We start from the raw sequence: 26,239 nt of genomic DNA on the forward strand, positions 1-26,239 counted from the left end.
TTCACAATCCTGGTTAAAAGAAACACATGAAATGTTAATTTCCGTTCATAAGATACACTTGCATCGTTAGACAAAACCCTAGACTTTCATAGATGCAAATCACATGTGATCCGGTGCATTAGAAATAAGTACTCATTGCCAGGATTAAAGTGAGATAAAAGTCGTTTAGGGGTACAACTATACTAAATGCACAATGTGCATGATGGTTGGGAAATCCTACATAGAACCACACTAAGAGAATTGGAAGGATCGCATGCATCTAGACCGCATCTTGAAAGTTTAAATGAGGAATCATGTGTTGCCATGTGTGTTAACTGAGCTTGGCTAGAATTAGAGATTAAAAGACCCTTGGTTGGGTTGCGAATAAGGCATGTATGTTGCCTCGACTGACCAGCTAATACTTGAATTAGGAACTAAGATACATAAGGTAAAACCCAAGGGAAAAGGGCAAGTATAAGTCAACTTACCAAGACCATTTGCTTGCGTAAATTGTTTGAAAGTATTGGGACCTCGCCAAGTCGCGAAAAGACCAAGATCGGATGCTGGGAGCATCCGGGAAAAAAAAAGGAGTCACACCTTAGCAGTCAGTCATACAAAAACGACCTCCGAAATGTTTGTGCTTGTACTTAGGTACATTAATTGATCTCTTTGCTCAAGGAACTAATTCAAGGAAAACACTTAATACTTCAGGTTGAAGGCCTGGAGGGAGAGGCAGGAATAGTTACCTTCGACTGTCTGCTTAGCCCTTTCCAAGGGGGTTGTTAGCCGCGCCGGGTATATGGACCTAACTCCCGACAGGTCTCTCCGTAGGTACTACTTGGAGTGGGAGGACGCTTGGGTGCCAAGGGAGGCTCTGACTATAAATCCCTTGCCTCCGGATCCCATACAAGGGGCTGATGTGACTCGAGATGGGATCTCAAGGCCTGTGTACTAGTCAACGGGCAGAACTTGGAGCAGCAATCCTGTAGATTGTTGGGATAGCCTTTGGGCATGATATTGGATGTAATCTGGAATTATGATAAATAAAGAACGGATACTTGAGAAAAAGGATCTTGCTTGACATTGTTTTTGTGTCAGTGCCTAAGTTATGTGAAGGAACCCTGATTAATTTGTTTAATTAAGAAAGTTGATTTTGCATGTCAAACCGTAATGTGTTAGGTAATTAGATAACTAAAGCAAACTGAGAAAAGTGCGGTGGACGTGACTTAGGTCCGTCCTACGGAAGGGTGGTCTCGGTTAGTTGGGAACTTTTCTCAAATGATGAGATGATAAGAGAATGAAAACCTAGTGTTAGTAGATGTAGAATTTTCAGTTTATTCTGTTTAGGGGAAAGAAATGCGGCTATACCATCAGGCAGAGAGGTTGAGCTTCGCATCCCTCTTGTTTCCCATTCTCCATGAACCAAGTGCAGCTTGAAACCCCTTCGTCTCTGTTGTCCCTACAAAAGGTGGTACAACTAGAGCTCGTCACTAGCTCCTTCCTAGAGACTTTGTTGATAGGAAAGGAACCCTGACCTTAGGTCGATCCCAAGTGGGAACGGCTAGACACTTCTGCTCGGGGCAGACTTAGGAAGACCTAGATCGCAAACCCTCTATCATTCCCTATGGGTGCCAGGCGGAGCCTTCTAGACCCTCCCCCCGATGGCCTGCTAAGATGTGTCTCGCAAGCGGATAAGCGGGCGTGTTACAACTCGGCATCTTTCCTCAGGAGTTTATGCAAAGGGGCTACCTTCGTTGCAAAGTGTGCAATGAATCTTCTATAATAGCCCACATGGACAAGAAATCTCCTAGACTGTTTGAGGTTGGTTGTTGGTGCTATTAAGGCTGCGATCTTCTCAATCTTTGTAGGGTCTATTGATATCCCTTGTGTAGAGACAATGTGACCTAGAAGAACTCCTAATGAGACACCAAAGACACATTTTTTGTGATTGAGAGAAATCCCACACTCAAACACTACTCTAAGTGTCCCCAGTGCTCACGGATTATGCTATAGACATAGAAGTCATCAGGATACATCTCAATGAAATCATGTAGATTGTACTAGAAGGCGGTCATCATCACTCTTTGGAAAGTAGCAAAAGCATTACAGAGCTCAAACGACATCACTCTGTAAGCATAGCTTCTCCATTTGGTTCTGAAGGTTGCTTTGGATTGGTCTTCTTCTGCAATTTGGACTTGGTTGTATCTACAAAATCCATCCATGAGGGAGAATAGAGCTCATGGCCTACCACTATATCCAATAGTTGGTCTGTAAATGGGATAGGAAAATGATCCTTGTTCGTCTTCAAATTCAGCTTTCGAAAGTCCACACATATTCAAAGTTTCACGTTCTTCTTGGGTACTACCACAATGTGTGAAACCCATTCACTGTTAGCCACTGGATAAATGAACTCAGATTCCAAAAGCTTCAACAGCTCTACTTTCACCAAGGTGGAGTAATTCGAATTCATGCGCCTCTGTCATTGTTGTACTTGCTTAGCATCAGGCTCCAATTCAATGTGATGTTGACATATTGTGGGATCAATCCCTTTTAGGTCTATATGACCATGCAAACACATCTAAGTTCTACGTCAGTAGGTCTCGCAAGACCACTAGTTCCTCTCCTGGAAGATTTAGACCCACTTTCAGGTGACGTTCATGTGATGTTGACATATTGTGGGATCAACCAATCCCTTTTAGGTCTTTATATGACCATGCAAACACATCTAAGTTCTCCGTCAGTAGGTCTCGCAGGACCACTAGTTCCTCTACTGTAAGATTTAGACCCACTTTCAAGTGACGTTCAGTCCCGGTGGGTCCACTAGGGTTTATCGTATGGTACCACATGAGTGTAAGGGAGGGGGGTTATTTAAGGAAAGGAATGTACATTTTATAAGGTAAGGTCCCATAAATAGGGGGTAGATAAGGGGTATTTTCTTATATTTCTTGCATGCAGGTGACATCTCCTTATTACTATTAGTGAATCCCCCGTGTGCGTTCAGTACCATCAATATCCACAAACGTCAATTTCCTTTCTCCTTCCACTTCACATATAAATGTCCCACAAATTGCTTCTAGGAAAAGATCCAACTCCTTCAAGGGAGTGGTCTCATCTTCTGATGATGCACTGGAACTATTGTTGTCTTTTAATGGAGGCTTAGATCGCTCTTTGGGAGGTTGAAAGGGTATCATTGAGGTTTTGATTTTGGGTTGGAAATGAGTTATTTCTTGGCTCGAGGATTCGAATTCTAAAGAGGCATTCAAGAACGTCACATAACACGAACTTTCTATGTTCTGTTTGAGCTGCAAGGCTGGGGATTGTTGGTAAGGTGCATCGTCATCATCCTCTTTAAGGAAGGGTAACTTTGGACAACAAGAGCCACTGTCGAAGGAAGGCCTATTCTTCTTAATCCATTTTCTATAAAGGCTTTGCTCATGATGTGACTCATTAGTCAGTCCAAAAGGTGCCATAATCATTCTGTCGATCAGAGAGGATCTTCTACTTCTAAGGCTTCAAGAACTTCTTCCTCGACTCTGCCTTCCACAGGTAGGATAGATCCTTTTAGCTCCTGTCCATAACCTTCTTCTACATTATCACATTCGTCCTCTTCAGATTCTGTTTCTATCTCTGTTGGGGCTCTCTAAGAGAAGAACAAGCTCTCTCTTCTATCTTTTGCTTCTTCTTCTGTCCATGTCTCTGTCTATGTCTCTGTCTCTGTCTCTGCTCCTATCTCTATCTCTGGCTCTATCTTTGTGACTACCATGTAACAAGGAGAAAAATACATCCACACTTTTATCTCGCTATCAGAGGTGATTTCAGAAGTCAATTCGGGTTCAAGCAAGAGGTATTCTCCCATCGACAAGGACTTTGCTTCCTTTGGTAATTGGCTTATAGTGCCATCAATGGATGTGGATCCATTGCCTTTTTGCAATCCATACAACTTCAATACTACTTTATTGGGTCCCTGCCTAGGGTTAGGGTCCCTTTGAACCAATCTATCCTTGCTCTTGCTTCAAAAAGCCAAGGTCTTCCCATCATCAGAGGGTATGAGGTCTCATAGGAATTTGGTTTGACCACCAGATATTCAACCAATAGTCTCTTCCTATGAGGGTTGTCTTTACGTATGGGAGAATGCCCAACAGTTTGATTCTACTTTGGTCTACCAGTCTAATAAGCCACTACGTGGGTTGTATTCCTTGCAACCTTAGATCCTTCATTATCACATCCATCTTCCTCTGTATGGTTCTTCCTCAAACAGTACGAACAAAAAACTCCATGAATGGTCGATTTTTGGGTACATTTAGTGGCTAAATGTCTCGCTTGATGGCACTTTTCTCACCATGTATTAGAACGCATCACGTCTCTCCCACCTCCTACAGCAATGGATATATTGGTGGTATTCACCTTCAACGTCTATAACTGCTCTCTATAATCACATCCATAAGCTCTTTCTTAATATTTGCCGCTGAATTGGCAGGTAGTCCTTCAGATTTTCACCTCCTCGAGTACTTGTAGCAGGGTTTTGGGAAGCTTCTATGATTACTGCATACACTGGCTAGGTTGATCCATGAGGTCCTTTGTTATGGTTCTAATTCAGAGCTCTTGTTGAGACTTGGGATGGTTGATTCTAGTGGGTAGGATTCCACTGTTGTTGAGTCACCATTGGAGGAACTATTTGAGACCACTATTGTTGTGTTTGAACCATCATTTGAGGCATTGTTGTCTGTCACCGGCCACTGTGGATTAGGTGCATTGTATTAGGGCACTATTTTCATATGGGGTAGGGATAGGGAACTATCCCTGGGACTACATTTGTGGGTATACCATTTCTAGTATGGGAGGGGGTAAGACTCCTCTTTCTGAGGTCATTGACAACCTTGCTTCAACTTTGTCATACAATCTTGCACCTTCCACTGCACCTTGCTAATTGACTAGTCTTCTCAATTCCACGAACTTGGAAACTTCTAGTTGTAGGCCTCTAAGGAGCATTCCCTTCTAGATGCCTTCATCCAAATGATGATTGGTCCATCTCTTCACAATGGATTCCATTCGTGAGACATAAGCTTCTACTCTTTCTCTAGAGGATTGACTTAGGCTCATGAACTCCTCTCACATCTGAACTTCAAAACCTTCACACCTCAATTTAGTGAGGAAGGCCAACTTCAAGTCATCCCATGTGCCAAAAGTTATTGTTGTTTGTCTCTCATACCACTAAAATTCCATGCCCTTAAAAGTGGTGGGGAATATTGCTAACCAATGCTTGGGGGTTCTAGCATTGTTAGCCACACATGCTACCACAAACTCTGCTACATGAAGATCAATATCTTCATTCTACTCTCCCTTAAAAATTGGCAATGGGACTACATTTGCTGGCCTATCATCAATATTTCCAAGATGAATAGGGAACCTTGAGCCACCATAGGGACTTTTGAAAAGAGTGCTTTTAGGGCATCAAAGGAGGCTTCTACTGCAAGCCCGTTCTTGGCCTTGATTTTTGCCTTCTCTCTTCTCACGTACCTCTGGACTCGTTCTAGTGTTTGCCTCTTGATTGCGTCATTCATTAGGGGGTTGGCTCCAACCAGTTGGTCTGTACTCAACTGAATAGAATCAAAGGGACTTAGTCTCTAGAGGACTCTCTGGCCAACATCTCTTCTACTTCCTTCTTTTCTATGTCTCTGAGTTCAACTTTCAAATCACTACAAAGGGGGAGATTATATTCTGAAGGTATCAAAATTCATTCTTCTAAGGATTGTTGTTATGAAATCATCATAATAATGCCAGCTTCTGATGGTTTCAATAGTGTAAGTTGTAAAGAATACTCTATCTACCAACTTCCAGTGGGTTGCTAATTGAACAAACAGGAGATTGTTAGTGCATCATGCATCCCACGTATCTTGTTATTAAGTATCCACGAACAAATGCCAACTCTTTTCTCTCTTGTTTTCATGAACCTCCATTGACCACGACTCCTTAAGCTTCTTCACGATCTCCCACTTGATGATATCTGGAAACTTCTCAATGAATGCCAAATCTTCCATGGATGGTCATTCTCTCTATTTTTGCACTTCAGTTTGTTCCCAAAAATTTTGCCACCAAGATGCAAGTTTCTGCTGCTTCAATATAGGAAGAGGAAATAGTCCACCACATAGAACCTGCATCATGATGGTAATATGCTTCCGCCATTGTGGAATGAACTTCTTGTGGAAAATGGCTTTGGTAATAAGAATCTCCAACTGTTCATTGGAAGAAGGAGCTTTGCAAACATCCATTGAATCCTTCTCTTCTTGGCAATACCATTTCCTTCATTTTCAACCTCTTATGATGCTTGTTGATGGCAAGTTTTCCCGGCTACACACAAAAAACATGGAGCACCAAGAGAGACACCAAGGAAAAGGGTTTTCTACTACAAGAAAATCTATATTGTAACATCAACAAGCTTTTGTTTTATTTTTTACAGAACCACAACAAGAAAAAGAATACCACTAGCAAGTAATCTTTACGCAGCATCATAGAAACAATTCTCCCACGGCTTTATCTTCAATAAAATTAATATTGCTCTTCATATTCTTCATACTTTTCATCAAACAACAAAAAGAACACAAAAGAAACACCACTTTGAATGGAAAAATATCATATAGTATTCATCTTCAATGTCCTCATAGTTCTCTCTCACAGTCTCTCATAGATAGATACATTGTTTTGCATATAATTGTCCATCTCTGACTCTCTCTTTCTCTCTCAATCAATAGTACATCATCTCCTTACTACAGTACTCAATAAGAACTCATAATAATCCCTCTTTAGTCATGGATGCCCCTTCCAAAAGGTGTGTTTGATATGAAAAGTCACAAGAGCTACCATAGTGACTTCTCACAGCTCACTACTGTCACTTCACTCCAGCCTTCTCTTGAGTCTTCAATAGCTACTTCTTCCACTTCCTTGAACTCTTTTGAACTTATATTCACCTCTTTCTAGGGCTAGAAAACTTTTCCAAAGTCACACATACATTCCATAGAGCACTTACAGAAGATCTATAGAACATAACAAAACAGAAACAGAATAGGAACAAAGGCTCTACAAAAGCTCAACAAAAGGTTTATAGAAGGTCCCAACAGAAAGCATTAGAACCTCATTACTCATACCAAAACCATTCCAAACTATCAAAAACTATTCAATGAGCTTTTAAACATTCTCAACCTTCATCAATCATCAATCCATGCTTCATATAGAAGAAAAACAAAACAAAATAGAAGCTAAACAGAACCAATCAGAACCTCAACACAACTTATTAGAACATCACAGAGCCTCACATTTCTACTAAAAATCATCATGAGCTTCCAAAACATAATAAATCTCATTCAAAAAACTTTTAAACACTTCCAAAAAAACCAATCATCAATCTAAATTCATAAAAAATCAACCATTGAGGCCTCAAAAACAACAAAAATCAACAAAAAAAACCTAGTCAATTCAGCATTCAATACGGAAGCAGGGTAGAGTGAAAATATTAGATTGTTGTGAGATTTGGTGTGTGAGGCCTTTTCAAGCCCTATTTTAGAGTCGCAAGGTTACAGATAGTAGTTTCAAGGTATACTGTGATTTCGGTTGTATTGACCAAAAGTGGATGCATAGGTTATAAATTTTAAATATATGATTTTTAAGGTATTTTCTAGGAAGCAAACATAAGGTTTATATACAAACAGGTTGCAGATTACATGTACTAATGAGTGATTAGTGAAAAAGATTGCTTGGTATATTTCTATGCACTTGTTGTGAAAGGTTGCACAGAAGACTAGCTTGTCGTGTTGTATCATTTTTTGTGATAATAGCAGAGAACAATAGAAATTCCATTATTAAGAAGCTTGACAAGAAAAACTACCCTTCATGGAAGTTTTGTGTGACGAAATTTGTCATTGGAAAGGCCTTTATGAGTTTGTTTCAAGTGAAGAAAATGAGCTAGAGATGTGTATCCCTCCGACTATAGATGAATTAAAGGCATGGAAAGAATGGAATGCAAAAGATAGAAAGGTGATGTATTGGCTATCTACAGTCATTGATAATACTATGCTGGGACATATCAGGAATGCAAAAACTTCACATGCAGCTTGGACAATTTTTTAGAATATGTTTTCAGTAAATATAAACACACGAAAGATTCAACTCAAGTTGAATACCTTGAAGAAAGGAAAAATGTATGTCAATGAGTATGTTTTGAAGGTGAGGAGCATTGCAGATGCTTTTATAGCAATTGATGCAATGCATGATGATGATTATTTGATTTCATCCACTTTGAGTGGCCTTAATAATGAAAATGCATGAAAATCATTTGTCACTTCTATATACGTACGGAAGCCATTTCCAAATTTTGATGAGCTGGTCTCTCTCATGATTACCAAAGAGATCAATATGCAGGGTGACTTGTCTGAAAGAAATGGTAAACATGTCCAAGCATTTTACTCAAGTTTAAGAAAAGGGGACATGGTAGATTCTCTTCGAGAGGCATGGTATGGGATGTGCTGGCGATAACTAGCAAAATAGGCTAAATCAACAATTTGGTGAAATGCAAGTTTCAGGAGGTTGAGGAAACTTTAGAGGCAAGGGGAGCTCTAGAGGAAGAGGTGGATGGTAGAACAAAGGTTTTGGAAATTCTAGTATTGTTTGCCATTATTGTGGCAAAACAGATCATATTTCAGTTCATTGTTATGCTAAGAAGGATGATATTTGCAGTGGTAAATTGTAGCAAGTAAGGAAACTATGCATCGTCTTCACACAACAGAATGAAGACAAAAATGAGCGTCTGTTTGTTATGCAGCATATGATGAATGCAATTACAGGAAAGAGAACACATGATGATGTATGGTATGTTGATTTAGGTGCATCTAATCATATGAACAGTCATGTTGAATGGTTTAGAGAGATGTAGGACTTACAAAATCTAGGTTATGTGTAGACAGGTGATGATTCATGCCACCCAATTTTACATATTGAAAATGTTCCCTTGTCCTTGCATGATGGCTAGAAAAAGAGTCTGACAGATGTGTTACATGTGCCATCTATCACAAAGAATCTAGTATTTGTTGGCCAAATGGTAGAGCAAGGGTTGCAAGTTTAATTCAATACAAAGGTTGTTTTGTAGAAGACTTTAATGATAAGTGCAGATTGGTCATCAAAAAGGAAGTAGAGTTGGCCATATGTTCACTTTAGATGTTGGAATTCCTACAATGGATGCTGATATGTATGCTAAAGGAAAAGGAGTGGTTGTGGATATTGAAAAATGGCATAAATGTATTGGACATGCAAATGTATAAAGGCTGAAATTTATGCAGTCCAAAGGATTGGTTATAGGGTTGCCTTATATTAGAGTTGTAGAATTTCATAAAGTATGTGAAGCATGCCAGTTTGGTAAGCAAGTGAGTCAACCCTTTTCGCATGACAGAGAAGTGAGCAGAAATATACTTGATGTAGTGCATACAGATGTTTGGGTGCCTACAAAAAATGTATCTCTTAGTGGCAGTAAATACTTTGTCGCATTTATTGATGACTGTTCAAGGAAGCTATGGGTATATTTCATAAAGGAAAAGAGTGATGTATTTGAGCACTTCAAATATTTCAAGGCAGCTATTGAAACATAAACAAGCTTGAAAGTTAAGTACTTGAGATCATATGGAGGGGGAGAGTACCTCTAAAATGAGTTTACTGGCTTCTTGAGGACTCAAGGGATAAAGAGGCAATTTACTTATAGGTATACCCCACAACAAGATGGGATTACAAAAAAAAAAGGCATATTGCAGAAGTTGCATGGGCATTGATGATTCATACTAATGTCTATATTGTGAGTAGAACTCCCACAGCTGCAGTTCATGGGATGACCCTCGAAGAATGCTTTTACAAGCAAGAAGCGTAATGTATCACACTTGAAGGTATTTGGTTGTGTTGCATATGTTCATGTGCCAGATATGCTATGAAAGAAGCTTGATCCAAAGGCTAAAAAATGTATTTTTATTGAATACTATTTAGAGCAAAAAGGGTATTGTTGTTATAACCCTGTCACAAGTGAGTTCAGAGTGAGGAGGGATGTTATTTTTTATGAGATGAGCAGTTGGTATATACATGTTGGTGATGTATTAGATTATAATAATGATCATGATAGCGATATGCAAAAAGAAAAGAAAGAATCATGGAGTTTTAGTGGACCAAAAACATCATTTGGTACTACACCTACAGTGAGCCCTTAGTCTAGGAGACTAAGGAGTAGCCCCACATCTTCATGTGGATCTATAAGTGTTGTAGGCAAAGATAAAGGAAAGAAGAAAGTGTTGGATGGTAACGATGCATCTACTAGTCATTTGGGACTTGAAGGATATTCTAGTGGTTTAGAGAGTTTAGATTATGAGCTTGGTATTCATTTAGTCAGGACACTAGGTGTACAGAGAGCACATAGTAATGTAATGGCTCCACTGAGTGATCTAGTGGTACGCAGGTCTAGCAGGGTTAGATACTCTATTAAAAGATTTGGTTTTGAAGGTTATGCAACTCACCATTATGCTTATATGGTGAAGGTAATTGAGGATGTTGAGCCCACTTGTTTTGAGGATACTATTGGTCATGCTCATCGGAATGCAGCAATGGATGAGGAGATGGCTGCATTAGAAGCCAGTAAGACTTGGGATTTGATACCCTTGTCTAAGGATAAGAAAGCTATCGGTTGTAAGTGGGTTTACAAAGTCAAGCATAATGTAGATGGTTCCATTCGTAGGTATAAGGCTAGGCTGGTTGCAAAAGGATATGCTCAAATATATGGCATAGATTATGAAGAGACATTTAGTCTAGTTGCTAGGATGGCAACTGCCTTGGCAACAGCCAAAGGTTGGATTTTGCAATAAATAGATGTTAAGAATGCCTTCTTGCATGGTGGATTGCAAGAAGAAGTGTATATGGAGCAGCCAGCAGGTTATGAGGATTTAGAGCATCCCACATATGTGTGCAGGTTAAAGAAGGCACTCTATGGGCTGAAGCAAGCACCTAGATCATGGTCTAACAAGATTGGAGAGTATCTTGTCCATATTAGATTTTGTATGTGAGAAGGGGGGATGCAGGTTTGGTCATCATAGTCATCTATGTGGATGACTTGATTATTATAGGTGTCAATGACAATGGGATTGCTAAAGTTAAGGATTTGTTAAAGAAGAAGTTTGAGATGAAGGACTTGGGTGAGCTTAGATACTTTATTGGTATTGAGGTGATCATATGTGATGAGGGTATATGCCTATCCCAAAGGCAATGTGGCTTGGATATGTTATCCAAGTATGGTATGATTGCATGTTAGCCTCTTTCAGTACCATTGGAGCAAAATGTGAAGTTGAGTGCTAATATTGGGGATAAGATAGAAGACCCTATGTTTAGGAGGATAGTAGGGAGTTTGATTTACATGACTTTTACAAGGCTAGACTTGAGCTATGTTGTTAGCCTTGTTAGTCAGTTTATGTAGATGCCTAGAAAGCCTCATTTGGATGCAGTTAGATGTATATTGAGGTATGTGAAGTTCACTTTATATTATGGACTTTTTTATGAGGTAGGTAAGGATGTGCATGTCTTTGGATGATACACAGATGCTGATTGGGTTGGTTGCATGTTCGACAAAAGATCTACTAATGGATTCATGTTTTCCCTTGGTAGTGTAGCAGTTACATGAGCAACAAAAAGCAACCTACAGTTGCTTTATTGAGTATAGAGGTTGAGTATAGAGGTGCTGCTATGGCAGCATGTGAGGTAGTATGGCTGCAAAAGTTATTAGATGATTTGGATGTGCAAGGAGATGGTCCATTTGTCATTCATTGTGACAACATGAGAAACATACAGCTAGCTAGGAATCTAATGTTCCATGCTAGGACAAAACACATTGAGGTGCACTACCACTTTGTGAGAGAGAAGGTACTTGTAGGAGAGATTGACTTGGTATACGTCAGCACACATGATTAGATAGCTGACATTTTCACAAAGGTATTAGGTGCAAAGAAGCTTCGAAAGTTCCAAAGCTTACTTGGAGTTACAGAGATAGAGTTGAGCTTGAAGGGGAGTGTTAAGATGACAAGATCATCGCGTGCGAACATTGATGACGGACCGCTTGGATAGATGGGTCTGCACATCTACACTTAGCATGTAGGTGGTCATTATGATACTCACATGGCCACTAACTTATCACTTATTATATTTAGTTTGCTACACCTACCAACAGCTGGCAAAGATATATCACCAGTCGATTAGTATAGTCTATTATGCACTGTTTGACTTAGTAGGCCACTTTCCTTTATGTTGTATCTTATCTATATTTTGTGTACATTATATAGTGTGTGGAAAAATATGAAGAAATCAAAAAGAAAGTGTTTGGACTCCATCTCTCTTCTTGTGTTTTTGAGTGAGCTTCCTCTTGTGTATACAGTGTGTGTTTGGTGCAACAGCTCAAGCAAGTCCCCCCACCATGTGATTTTTGACAAATTGATCGCCAACAAGATCTCTCAAAGCAAGCTAATAATGGCTGATCACATCCTATAGCAGGAGCACAGTCTCTACAACAAGGCAAGAGCTAGAAGAGCTAAAAGGGCTTGCTGACTCTAACTCTGACTCTTCTTTTCTACGTAAATGGTATGCTCTTCATCTCCAATGGGAACAAGAGGGCTACCGAATTATGACCAATTCAGAGCAGAGATGGGCCTCATAAACATTGAGTACGATCCAACCTGTGGTTCCTGCCTCATTTAGAGTATTGACCATCGGTTGCAATCTGTCGTTAGAGGAATATATTATGTCCCACCCCTATTTAGATCGAATCTTGATCGAGAAAGAACTGCACATCTAGCAGGATGAACTCTGATGACTTCCTAACTGATGTCCTGACCTATATTACACATGTAGGCCCTAGACCTCATGACATGGACCATCACTCTCACTTCGAGTATAACCCAAACTTCTATGATTTGCTCATGACAAAATAAAGCACAAGCATACACTTAATGCCCTTAACCCTTCATCCTCCAATCTTAGGAAATATTTTCATCACTCTCAAGGGGGAGGGGATAGGGTGGAAAAGAAGACACGACTTAAACCTTAAACCAAATTTTAAAAACGAAAAGGACGAATAAAAGTCAATTTGTACTTAAGAAAAATTTTCATGAAATTCTTGTTTGGACTGCTTGAAGCAAACATTTTCATTGCGTACTTGAGCATTTCACCTTCCCATAGCATATATTCATGATCCCCTTATCTTTTTGCAAAAAGCCACTTCAAGTGAACTAATAGTGAGTTGTTACATCATGTCAAGAATCCTAGATGGTAGGGCACGACAAAGGGAGTAAGCTTCCATTCATGGAAGAAGAGCCACTACAAGATATAGGTCTCATACCGACATTCAAAGCGACGAAAATGTTCATAAAAAATTTGCCCCCATTGTCATAAGAAACGTAAATAGCGACACTGAGCAGAAGCTTGAGTGACTAGAGTAGACATCCCCACAGGTGTGACAAATCCCAGAGGTGAAAAAACTCTAGCAAAATGACGAGACAGAGACACTGCGTCGGTACCTCCACAACAACCACCTGAGCCACGCTCTCTCGAACCTGCACAAGAGCGAGGAGTAGCACCTGTATCCCAAGCCAATCATGTAAAATATACACGGTGCAGCGAACAGAATTTGAGAAAGAGATAGAGAGTACACAACAGATAAGAGGAGAATCAGTAAATTCTTTAACTCCAAACAACTGATACAAAGATGGCTCTGTCCACCCGTGCGCTTCCACTGTGTGAAGCTTAGATGGCAATCTAGATAGAAGATAGGTGAAGAGCTTAAGGCTAGCTGGAACAACAACTCTGACTGGGTGAAAGATGAGTAAGAGATGGCTGCGAAGGGGTTTAGCTTTTATAGCCCGCGAAGGTCGTTAGGTACCTACCATATGAGCCTCCACTAGTCGGCCAGGGAATATTCCAGGGAATATTCCCTTTACCATCGGGCCGGGGGTGCTGCCCCTGGACCCCCGCCAGGGGGGCCGTTGGCTCCCCTGGGACCCCCCAGCCAGGGGCCGCTTCCACGGCCCCCGGACCCCACAATAGGGGCCCCTCTTAACTCCCTTACCACGCAACTCAATGCAATGTGCCTCGAGTTGCTACCAACTTAACCACTCCGTCTAACCCAAAGATTAGACCCACAACAGTCACATTTTTTCCATCCGGTCACATAGACCTCATCTGATATACAAGTCAGGACTCAACCAATGTCCGGGCTCGTATTTGGCTTCTCCTCATAATGGGGGCCTTACAACTTTGAGCACCATGGATCATTGGTAGCACCTAATGAGGGTGGGGCATTGATCATATCTAACAAATCATGGGCTCACTGCATCCACATCTTTGTAGTATTCCCCAAAACCACTCCTCCATCCGGCCCAAGTCTAGAGCGTCGACCTCGCCTACTAGAAACTGAAGCATTAGAGCGCACCGAAGTAGATCTAACAGAACGGCCTGATGGTGTCCGAGACATCTCCTGGTCTGCTATATCTCTGAATCGAGCCATCTAATCTGGAGACATACATGTGAAGATCTTGTGTAGCTCCTCCTCGCTCATCCCTCGACTCATCATGCGGATCCAAATATCCATAAAGGTCACTTGTACAAACAAAAATTCAGATCGTCTTTCCAACCTTTCCTAGCTTGCCCGTACCTAGCGAGCCACGTCTCCATGGAGGCATGGTGCAACATACAAAAACGATTCACTTTCTCTTCCATTGCAACATCCATTCTTTTTTCCACCCCATTTTCAACCACCATATCTTCAGTCAGTCTATTATCATCCTTCAGCGACCATAGCATATTGTTGTCTGAATCCACCATTTTGGTAGCCATTGTGAAATATGCACTAACACCTCAGACACCAACCAACCTTCAGCCATGCTACCTTCTAGCCGAGCTCATTGTCGCACAAAACCTTTCAGGGTTTTCATGAAGCGCTCAAAGAAGAACATCCATTGCGTATGGACAGGTCTAGTAATCTCCACTTCATCTACAAAACGCACCAGAAGGTGGGTTTGTATCGTGAGCATGCTGGTAGGCAGGTACTTCTCAAAGAGACAAACTGTCTCTACTGCTCTCCGCCTTGCAGATTCAATAGAGGATGTCTTAATCACCTTCTATGAGATCCATTGCACTAAATTTGACAACCTATAAATCGCCCTGCATATTTCTGGAGTAAGGCATCCTACGATCTCAATCAGTAGTACAAACTGCCACAAATGAAGAAGCATTACGAACAACGACTATGCTTCAAATAGAAAAATACACAGGCCACTTACAATCCATTCATAGTACAAACCTGACATATCTTATGCCAACCATGGGATTTTAGCCCTGATAATTGATCGTCTTTAGAAAATGCGAACCTGAGAGAATGCATCATACCCATCAAAGTGCGGATAGACTTAATAATTTGCTTCACAAGGCGCTCTTCTTTAGTGGATAAAACCCAAATAGCGCGAGGTAGCTGCAAGCGACCATCAGCACTCGACTGCAACCAAAGTTCCGTAAAAGCAATGGGAAAAATTGCGCCTCCATCTTGCCTACCTCCTTCAAATCCATTTGTGCCCTTGTAGTGTCTCTCTTTCTTATGATGTGGTCCTATAGTAAGCTACACACATTCTTGAAAATATGCATGGGATCCAACAAGTGGTTGATCTATAAGTGGGTCCAATACGACAACTCGTAGAAAACTGAGAACCATCGCATTCCATTTGGATGTGACTCCGTGTGGACTATTTTTTGCTCGTACCATCTTTGGGCATTCATTCGTGCTAGAGGTCGTCCAAGAAAACCTTCCCTCAATTCATGACCCTCCGACAAGAAAGCAGTGTGTCCTTGATATATCATCTTCTTCATGGTTCGTGACCTTTAGGAGTCTAATTGTGGCCCACACAATGGACATGCATGATAACCTGAGGTAAGCAGACTTGTCCCAATACCTATATCCAGTGAATACAAACTTGAATGAGCTATGATAGATATTACCAACGAGAACAGAAGCCTACTTACCTAAGCACTCCCCGAATCTCAGAAATTCATGCATGGTCCACATGAGAATGGATCGAATATCAGCGAACTGTCGACCATTGCGCTTGCTCATATCTTCCACCGCGACCCCCTCCTCCCACAAAATCTTAAGCTGATCAACTAATAGACGAATATACACGTCCATATTCTTGACTTTCTAGCGGTCGAGAACGAGTAAGCTAAGAATGAGGTGCCCTTTCTTCGTAGAAAGCTATGGAGGGATGTTGTAGTTAACAAGGACTACATGCCACATATTGTAAGAAGTTGAGTATGGACCAAATGGGTTCACGCCATCCATAGCAAGACCAAGCCGAAGATTCCTTGGCTCTCGAGCAAAGCTTGGAAAGGTAGAGTCCATGTGGCTCTATGCATGTGAATCCGGTAATATTCATTGGACTCCATCTGTGGATCTATTCTATGCATACCACGTTGTCAAGCTCTCTATGCCCCGGACGTACGAAACATGTGATGTATACGGGGGATAAGCGAAAAGTGTATAAGAACTTTTTGAGGGATGGTTTGCCATTGCAAGTCCTTCCGATACCTATGAGCATCACACTTTGGACATATCTCCATAGTCTCGTATTTTCCTTGAAACAGTATGCAATCGTTGACACATGCATAGATGCGGTTGTAGTCCATGCCAAGCTTTCGTAAAACATGTCACGCATCATCACGAGACTTAGGCATGGTATTTATAGGTGGTAATATATGATACTTTAGGAACTTGAAAAAAAATCATTAAAAACCTTGAAAAATCACAAATTTTTTTATGATAGTGCCGAAAATAAATCAACAAAGCATACGTAGAAGGTACATGAACAACTCGATCACACTCGCATCGCTCCACCCATATTTTGCTTGCACACTTAGGAGTGCAAGCAGTGTCTTCAAGTGAGATACTCGGCACCCATCATATAATGGTATGGATGCTTCCTCTCTAAGCTGATTAGATGTCTCGACATCCATGGGCATCAGTGCATCAATCATTGCCTCCATCTCAAGCTCCAAGATTGTAGAAAATTCTGGAAGGCTGCCTATCTCCTCTAGTAATGATGGTATAGATTGGGTAGTACCTTCCAAGTGGTGGATTGGCTTAGGCACTCCATCCATCACACGCCCACCACGAACTCTTCTAACTAGCCGCAAAGAGTACCCTCCTCCTTGGGATGAGACGTCACCTCCTTGTAATAAATTTTACGGCTACATCCAACGTTTTTGTATATGATATTCTATTAGTTTGCGAATACAATGAATGATTGATATACAATTTTCTTACCGTTTGTTCAAAATTTGAGATCGTTTGATCAATGATCTCTTATTGAAACTCGTCAAAGTGTCATACATGTTCCATAGACAATCGATATTTTCGTCTAATTACCAACTTACATTGAGAGCAAGGACATGGGACACGTTGATTAAGATACACCTCATGATCTTTAACATCACAGCCTTCATTGTTTTCCATTTGGTCTACGTTACGACAAACAATTTGTTTTTGTTATCATTCTTTTCTTCTTTCTTAAATTGTTTGAGAAGGGATTTCTTCTCTTGTAACTCAACAAAATTAATGTATATAAAGTCTCCAGTTGCCTACGGATGGGCCTACAGTATGTAAAGTCTAATATGATATGCATGGGGATGAGGGAGTAGCTAGGAGTGTTTCCCATCCCATCGTGGTATTGTACCAGACCATTACTACTACTAGTACTCGCCTTCTCGAACACACCAAAGGTGCACCTTTAACAAAACCTCCCTCTCTCTCTCTCTCTCTCTCTCTCTCTCTCTCTCTCTCTCTCTCTCTCTCTCTCTCTCTACCACCACCACCACCACTACTACTACTACTCGCCTTCCCGAAGCGTAGACACACCTAAGGTTCACCTTTAACAAAACATCTCTCTCTCTCTCTCTCTCTCTCTCTCTCTCTCTCTCTCTTCTACACAAAAAAACAAGAAAAGAAGAAATTAAAGAACTACTACAAAAAAAAAGAAATTAAGAAATTAAAAAACTACTGGTACTACAACAAAAAACAAGAAAATAAGAAATTAAACTACTACTACTACTACTACTACTACTACCACCACCACCACCACCACCACCACCACAAACAAGAAAAGAAGAAACTAAAGAACTGCTACTACTGTTATTACTGCTACTACTACAAAAAAAAAACAAGAAAATAATAAATTAAAGAACCACCGCCACCACCAACACCACCACCATCACCACCACTACCACTACTACTACTACTACAAATAAGAAAATAAGAAATTAAAGAACTACTACTACTACCACCACTACTACTAAAAGAAGAAATTAAAGAACTACTACTACTACTACTACAAACAAGAAAAGAAGAAATTAAAGAACAAGACCTTACCCTCTCTTTGTTTTTTATCCATTCATTCTCCTCTCTCCCTCCCTCTCTCTCTCTTTCTTTATTATATTTCATGTTTATTCCCTCTCTCTCTCGTTCCTTCTTTCTTTTTCTCTCTTCCTCTCCCTCTCTCATTTCCTCTCTTTCTCTCTCAGTACACATCATTTTTAACAAAAACAAGCAAAAGAAAATGAGAAAAACAAAAACAAACCAAGAGGTAGCAATGCACTCAGCGCAAAGGTTCGAGGGTGGATTCGGCGGCTCCTCTTCGCGATTGCGCCTCCTCTTCGCTCTTCATACACTTCCTCCTCTTCTTCGCAAATGGTGGCGGTGGTGAGAAGCTCTCCTTCTTCCTCTTTCTTCGTACACTTCCTCCTCTTTTTCGCAAACGGTGGCGGCGATGAGAAGCTCTCCTTCTTCCTCTTTCTCTCCCTCTCCCTCTCAAATGCATGATGTAGTTTGCTCTCTCTTTCACTCCCTCTTTCGCTCTTACGAGAAAAATACCACGCTCGGATTTCAGCTTCCTTTTTTTCGTTTGAGTACCATCGCTATTTGTGTCACATTTGCGATGCAAATCACGACGCTTTTTTTCGTCTGAGTACTGTCGCTATTTGCGTCGCTATAGCGATGCCACTAATATGCGTCAAAAATGGCCGTCGCTATTCTCCTATATCCTTGTAGTGAGCAGTCCAAATATGGCCTAATGACGGAAACAAGGGCCTTTAGTCATCTTAAGTTCAGAAGCATCCAAAACTTAGAGGACATGGCAATGGAAGAGCAAGTAGTAAAATAGATTATTGACTAGTGTAACCACAAGCATGACCCATATTATGACCTCTTGAAGAGGATCTACCACACCCCCTTCCTAAATTTAAATAAAATTATCGTACCTATTTACCACTTCTTTCATATCCCGTGCATGTTGATATCTTCACTAACCATCATGAGAAAGACCAACTTATCAAAATATGGAAACAACTTCTATCCATTAAAAAAGTAACAAATGATTTTCAAGCCTTCTTATTATTAAGGACATCCAAAGTAGATGAAACCAAATCATCATCGTCAAACATTGCATCAATAACTGATGATAAGGTATTTGCAATGTTTTTTGTCTTCAAAACATACTCATTTGTAGATATCTTTTCTTTTTTTCAGATATTCAACTCTTGCTTGAGCTGAATCTTACATGTCTTTTTGCTTTTCTTCTAATGCCTCTATGGGAGGTGTTCCATCATCAATATCCAAGCGTGTCAAGCTTGCCATCTCAATACTCTACTAGTTGTGTTGGTCACTTTAGGACTTGAAGTAATGATGAATATGTCCTTTGAACCCTTAGAGCAAGATGCAAAGAAGCAGAAGCACAATGCATACCTTGGAAAGAAGAGAGATAAGCTACCATGAAAACTTCAAGTTGAAGCTTTTGTCACATGTTTGTAAAGCTCCTCAAATGATAGGCTTAATACTAGTTGAAGGGTGGAGCCCAAGTGAAAGCATGAGCAAGTGGAAGAAAGAGAGATGTGAGCCATAGTAGATACTGTAAGATAGCAAGAGAGACATATACAAGATGTGGAAACTCCAACAGTCGCAATGTGCAATTGACCTTCCATTATTCATTAGTCATTGAAAAAATAAAGAATAAAGTGACAATGATGGGTTAAAGTGGTCATAACTATGCTCTTTAAACCGTCTTCTACTTTCAGAACCTTATCGTCTTCTTCAGATCGATTGAGCCACCTACAATGTACAAGTGTGTAATCATGTTGTGTGTAGTAAATACACAACATTGTAGGCACGTGCCTTGACCCCCAACAACCTTAATGACATGGAAGCCAAATGGCTTGAAGAAACATACTCTGCCAAAAAGAAGAGGTGACTAACCTCACGAATGTATACACCTGAAATTAGTAGAGACTCAAAGAGAAAAGAAATTATTTGTGGCCAAAAGAAAAACATACTTCAAGAAGAATAAGGATGAAGAATCCATCAAGATGTAGATGGCATGAAAGCATCATTCTTCAGAGGACACTGGAAGGCATGGAGACATAAAGTAAGAAGAGTATGGGTGAGCATACTGTTAAACAAGCTTAATACCCTCATATGGAAGATTTGTTTAAAAATCCTTAATACTAAAAATTGCATCTATAAATTTGTGAAGGTGGCACCTTGGTTTCTAATGTGCCTAAAACTAAGGGAAATCTGTTTGCATTCTCTAGGGTGCTATTCAATGACCTACGTTGTACAGAGAAAACTTATAAGGTGGGTTGACAAGGTTGGCCTTTATGCTAACATGTGGATGAAGACAAAAAAGAACATGTTTTCAAAGTTTGTTTTAAGTTCCTGAAGAGAGCTAAAGTGTGAATTGGCTTCAAGAACAACACTTTTTGTTAGTGTATATCATTTCTATGATGAATTGCAAATCTATCTACAATATTATTTTGCTTAAAGGGACCCCAAAATTATAGAGGGCCTCTCAAACATACCTAATATCCCAAACCTCTCTCTCTCTCTCTCTCTCTCTCTCTCTCTCTCTCTCTCGCTCTCTCTCTCTCTCTCTAATCAAGTCTGTCTTAAGTAACCTCCCTTCTCTCTCTCACATGTGGCTAACATGTCCTCCCCCCTCCCTCCCCCCCCCCCCCCCCCTCTCTCTCTCTCAAAATCATGGGGATCTCTTATTTTTTAGACCACTTCATGAGGCCAAGCTACATTTGGGCGCAAGGAACACTAGTATTTATGATTAAAAAATCACTTACATTGTGCATTCTAAAAAATATTACATTTTTAAAGGGTTTATAAAAGCCAAAATGTGAAACAATCGAGATGGCTCATACTAAACTTATATGTAATACATAAAAATATGTGTACTAAAAATGAGTGATTACAAAATATGCATCTTTTATATGTAAAACTTCACTAATTAAGTTGGGGGTGGGTTGTGGTTAAGTTTTTGGGGGTGTCATGTTAGTGGCCCCTTTACCGTAAAGGGGGGTGGACATTCATCCATCTAGTAGGTTCAAGACTCAAAAGTTATCCTGTCTCGTGTGTTATGGAGGGTGCAGATGACCACCCATTTGGGGACTTTGGTGCAAGACTCTAGATGAGAAGTCCAGCCTCTCAGACTCTCGGATTGTTCATCTCAATCGCAATACCAATAGTCGGTGTTTGCATATCTCTCTCTCTCTTGACGATAAACCTAGAACAATTTGTAAAACCTCAAAGACCAAAATCCTGAGGAGAAAAAATTTGGAGGGTCTGGTGGTAAATTCCTACCAGATTAATTGCAATTCTTCTCTCATACACCTATTGGGAGGTTGAGAATTGTAGGTGTAATTCGTCGGAATGCGTCTTTGCTGGCAGAGAGAGGGGTAGGTAGGCGGGCAGTTAAGGGATTCAATCGTTTGGAGGCGAGCTTTCCTTTCCGATGCATTGCATTATGCATTCCTTTGGCATAAAAGAAGTGGCGGCCCCCATTGTCCAGTCAAGGCCAACACGATCCATCAAGAGCACATTCCCCATTTGGGCTGTTGCTGCAACTCATCAAAAGCCTCGTGCACTGGTCCAGGCTTTGCATCGGATTGACGAGGATATAATCAATAGGACAGAATCAGCCATCTCTTCCTAAACGATAGAGGGACAGTGTAGCTTTCTTCTTGTGAGCCTCCCGAGTGTTTCTGAGCGATGGAACACACTGCGAGGCTTGGGTTCTTGGCAGTGTTCCTTCTTCTCTGCTGCTCCTGTTGCTTGGCGCAGCAGCAGCAGGATGATGGTTCTCAGAAGAAACCGTTTCCTGCACTGTTTATATTCGGGGACTCGCTGGTGGATGTGGGCAACAACAACTACATCGTGTCTGTGGCGAGGGCGAATCAGCTGCCCTTCGGTATCGACTTCCCGCAGGGCCCGACAGGCAGATTCTGCAATGGCAAGACGGTGCTGGACGTGATAGGTGAGCAGCAGCTCGCACGCACACCCTCTTTCGCTCTCTCTTGCTAAGTCATTTTGTATTGAAGGAAACTCAATGTTCTTCACAACCGTGTAGTGGTGTCAAGATCCCGAGCTCTAGTTATTTTCTATCATGGGAAGTCTATGTGATTCGCAACGCAAATAGACTTAGTGTCAAGCTTGGCGAGCTCCCTTCGCTCAAGCTGCTATCTGTCACATAAGTAGACAAATCACTTTCAGAAGCTCGTGCTGTTGTAAGTCAGTGTTTTCATAAGTTTTCATGATGAGGATTTATGTCTGGAAAAATGTCCAAAAAAATCTCTCTCTCTCTCTCTCGATTCAGGGCAGTGACAGTGGTTTTTTTTTTCATTGTGCAGCTGAGCTTGTCAACCTGCCATATCCACCCCCTTATCTAGCCCCCATCACCAAGGGCAACGCCATCCTGCAAGGCGTCAACTATGCCTCGGGAGCAGCGGGCATCCTGCGGAGCAGCGGGTTCAACTTCGTGAGTAGAACTAACTGAAGCTCCTCATGTTGGCAGCATCCTAGGCACATTTAGTCCTCCTGGATCATCGTATGGTCTAACAAGATACGTAAGGAGATGCTATTATTTTGATGCGTTACGGTACTGCGTACATATCTCTGCGTGTGCGTGATATGGCAGGTGGGGAGGGTGGATTTCGACACGCAGATCGCGTGGTTCGGGAACACGGTGCAGCAGCTGCAGGGGATGTTGGGGGCGAGCGCGGCGGCGGAGCTGCTAGGGAAGTCGCTGGTGGCGACGGTGTTCGGCAGCAACGACTACGTCAACAACTACCTGCTCAGCTACTCCCCGATGAACAAGCTCTACACCCCGACCCAGTACCAGGGCGTCATGCTGCAGAAGACCGCCGACCAACTCACGGTAATATAACCAACCCTATATCACCCATAATATACCCTAACCACTTGTTGAATGCGCCAATACTATATTTTGAGTCTGAAATGAGATTATCACAAAATGATGATTTCTGGCAGATTTGCACATAATTGATGGCATTGAATCATATTCCAAAACGATGATTAATTGCACATCATTATTCACCAATATCCCTGTATAATATACTTTAGATATAATGCATAATATACTTAGATTTCCAAATAATTACAGCCTTAATCTAGATAAGTGAAGGGCATGTCGATAATAAACTTGGCGATCACATGAAATATCGGGCATCTTGTCAAATGAAGGCCATGTTTGCGAGACATTCTTTGCTTAAACTAACATTCGGCGAGAAAAGAGAAACGCTTGCTAGACCACCCGGGCCCGTGCCACCTGTGCGGTTTGCTTGCTGACGGGGCGGAATGTGATTGGGCGGCTGCAGCAATTGTATGAGCTCGGGGCGCGCACGGTCGCGGTGTCCGGGGTGGGGCCCCTGGGGTGCATCCCGTCGCAGCTGGTCCGGCAGCGCAGCGTGAACGGGGAGTGCTCTCAGTTCGTGAACCAGATGGCGTCCAGCTTCAACGACGGGCTCAAGGCCGTCATCCAACGGCTCAACGCCAATCTCGCCGGCGCCAACTTCATCTACGCCGAGATCTACGAGCCCGTGATGGAATACGTGACCAACCCCCAACAATATGGTACTAACACAAACCTCCCCCTACCCTAATGACTTGCTACTCCCTCGTCACTATGTATGGTGATATCTCCTCTTTCTAAAGTCCAATCCTGCTTCTTGATTCTAATGTGTTTTTTATGCCTTTCCCCCTTAGGGTTCAAGTATCCTAACGTGGCCTGCTGCGGCGCCGGGAAATTCAAAGGGCAATTGTTGTGCTTGCCTGTGCTGAAGGCATGCCCCGATCGCAAGGACTATGTGTTCTGGGATGCATTCCACCCCTCTGAGGCTGTCAATGAGCTCTTGGGCCGCTCACTCTTTCAAGCTCTCTCCAACAACCTACTTGGTGGATCTCATTCCTAATCAAAAATGATTAATGGTCTTAGGCTTGACCCAAGTTTTTAAAAAAACCCATCGCTTTCCTTCATTCTTTCTTAGGTGGGAGCAAGCCACCTCTGTAGCCACAAGCAAAAAAGGCCCATCTCAAAGGTCCATTCTTGTAAACTGAACAATGGTCACCTAAAGAAGAGAAACAAGGTTGAGATTTTTAAATTTAGAATTTGCAAAAGCTTATTTCAAAATTAGTTTGTCTAAGGCTACTCTATTTTTTTCTAAGGGCATCAAAGTTTTGCAAACTACAAAAAGGTGTTGCTTGCAAATAATACCTCCTTCAAAAATCTTGTAGCTTTGTGTAATTTTGTTCCATGTAAACTAATTGCAATCATCTAAACAAAAACACTTGGCCTATTCCTCATCTCACATTTCATATATCAAGTTATAGTTTAGTTAACTTTGCTTAACAACGAAATTTGTGAAAATCCAAACAAACAAGTACTTTTGCGAAGCCCTTATGAAGGTATTTATCTAATTCATGGTTTTTGGATGAGAGTATACTAAGAGAGGGTTACATACGAAGTTATTTTTTTGTAGTAGAATAAAATGTATTAATGAAAGTCAATTTGTAGTTATCAAATACGATCGTAGATTATTACAACATGAAGTTATATGTGATGATTCACTTGATACATCAACCTCCTCTCAACAAAGTCTTGCATACAAAATGCATTGTCATTGAAGTAAAGAGAGATGACATCAATATAGCTTGCTTTTGACATAAATACACCAACTTGACTTGGCAAGGAATTCCAACGAGGTTTGATATACATATTGGTAGTTATGTTTTGCAAGAAATTAACACATTTTAAATAGTGAAGTAACCTCACATTCCTAGCATGACCATCATTAGTTATGTTTTGCAAGAAATTAACACATTTTACATAGTGAAGTAACCTCACATTCCTAGTATGACCATCATTAGTTTTAAGGTTTAGTGGAAACATTAATAGATAGCTAGTAGATCAAAACTCAATTTGCATTGAGACAAATAGAGAAGACACTACTCCTAACAAACCTAAGGAAGTTTCATGTCAGTTTGTGCAAAGCCCTTCTAAAGATATTTATCTAGTTGATAACCTTTGGATGAGGCTACACTAAGAGAGGGTCATATGCTAAGTTTGTTTGTTGTAGTAGAATAAAACATTTTAATGAAAGTTACTTTGTAGTCATAAAAGTACAATCACTCATTAGTAGCTTGGTTATTACAACATGTAGTTACTTGTGATCATTCACTTGCTACATCTTCACCTCATCTCATCAAGGTCTTGCATATAAAATGGCTTTTCATAGAAGTAAAAACATACAAGTCAAGAGAGATGACATCAATATAGCTTGCTTTTGAAGTAAATATAGCCTGCTCTTGAAGTAAATAAATCAACTTGACTTGGCAAGAAATTCAAAAAGAGGTTTGACATTCGATAGTGGTAGTTATGTATTACCAGAAACTAACACACCTTAAATTGCGAAGTAACCTCGCCTTCCCTTCGTAACCATAATTATTTTTAAGGTTTACTAGTAACATTTTAGGACCTGAGAGCTACCAGATCAAAACTCAAATATGCATTGAGACTAACAAAGATGACACTTCTTCATTCAATATTTTCTCCTAACAATACTAAGGAAATTTCATGTCTATCCATATGCAATGCAATGGTGTATAGACATGCCCTTAGACAAGCCAAAAGATTATCTTTTAACAAAAAGAGAATATAAGTGTGTTAGAGAGTCATTCCTTGGCCACATTAGTAGTACGAACAATGCAAAGGAGCCACGTAAGTAGAGGCGTAGGTGCCACATCAGCACATGTCGGACAGTTGCCACATGGCACAACAGTAGTTGGACAGGTTTTTAGGCAGTTGACTGC

The 26,239-nt window shown here is 40.9% G+C and overlaps 1 protein-coding gene across 1 annotated transcript; it reads left to right on the top strand.

The window, feature by feature from the left end:
- Window positions 1-21,830: 21,830 nt before the first annotated feature.
- Window positions 21,831-24,511, top strand: LOC148016881 (GDSL esterase/lipase At1g71250-like). The gene is made up of 5 exons (XM_087662596.1): window positions 21,831-22,388; window positions 22,762-22,889; window positions 23,049-23,288; window positions 23,749-24,004; window positions 24,137-24,511. The coding sequence occupies exons 1-5, from the start codon at window positions 22,124-22,126 to the stop codon at window positions 24,340-24,342; spliced, it is 1,095 nt and encodes a 364-aa protein (XP_087518722.1). The 5' UTR covers window positions 21,831-22,123; the 3' UTR covers window positions 24,343-24,511.
- Window positions 24,512-26,239: the final 1,728 nt, after the last annotated feature.

Source organism: Lygodium microphyllum, chromosome 22 (genome assembly GCF_053477565.2).
Source record: "Lygodium microphyllum isolate KBCC chromosome 22, Lygodium_microphyllum_v1.1.10, whole genome shotgun sequence".
Lineage (NCBI taxonomy): Eukaryota > Viridiplantae > Streptophyta > Polypodiopsida > Schizaeales > Lygodiaceae > Lygodium > Lygodium microphyllum.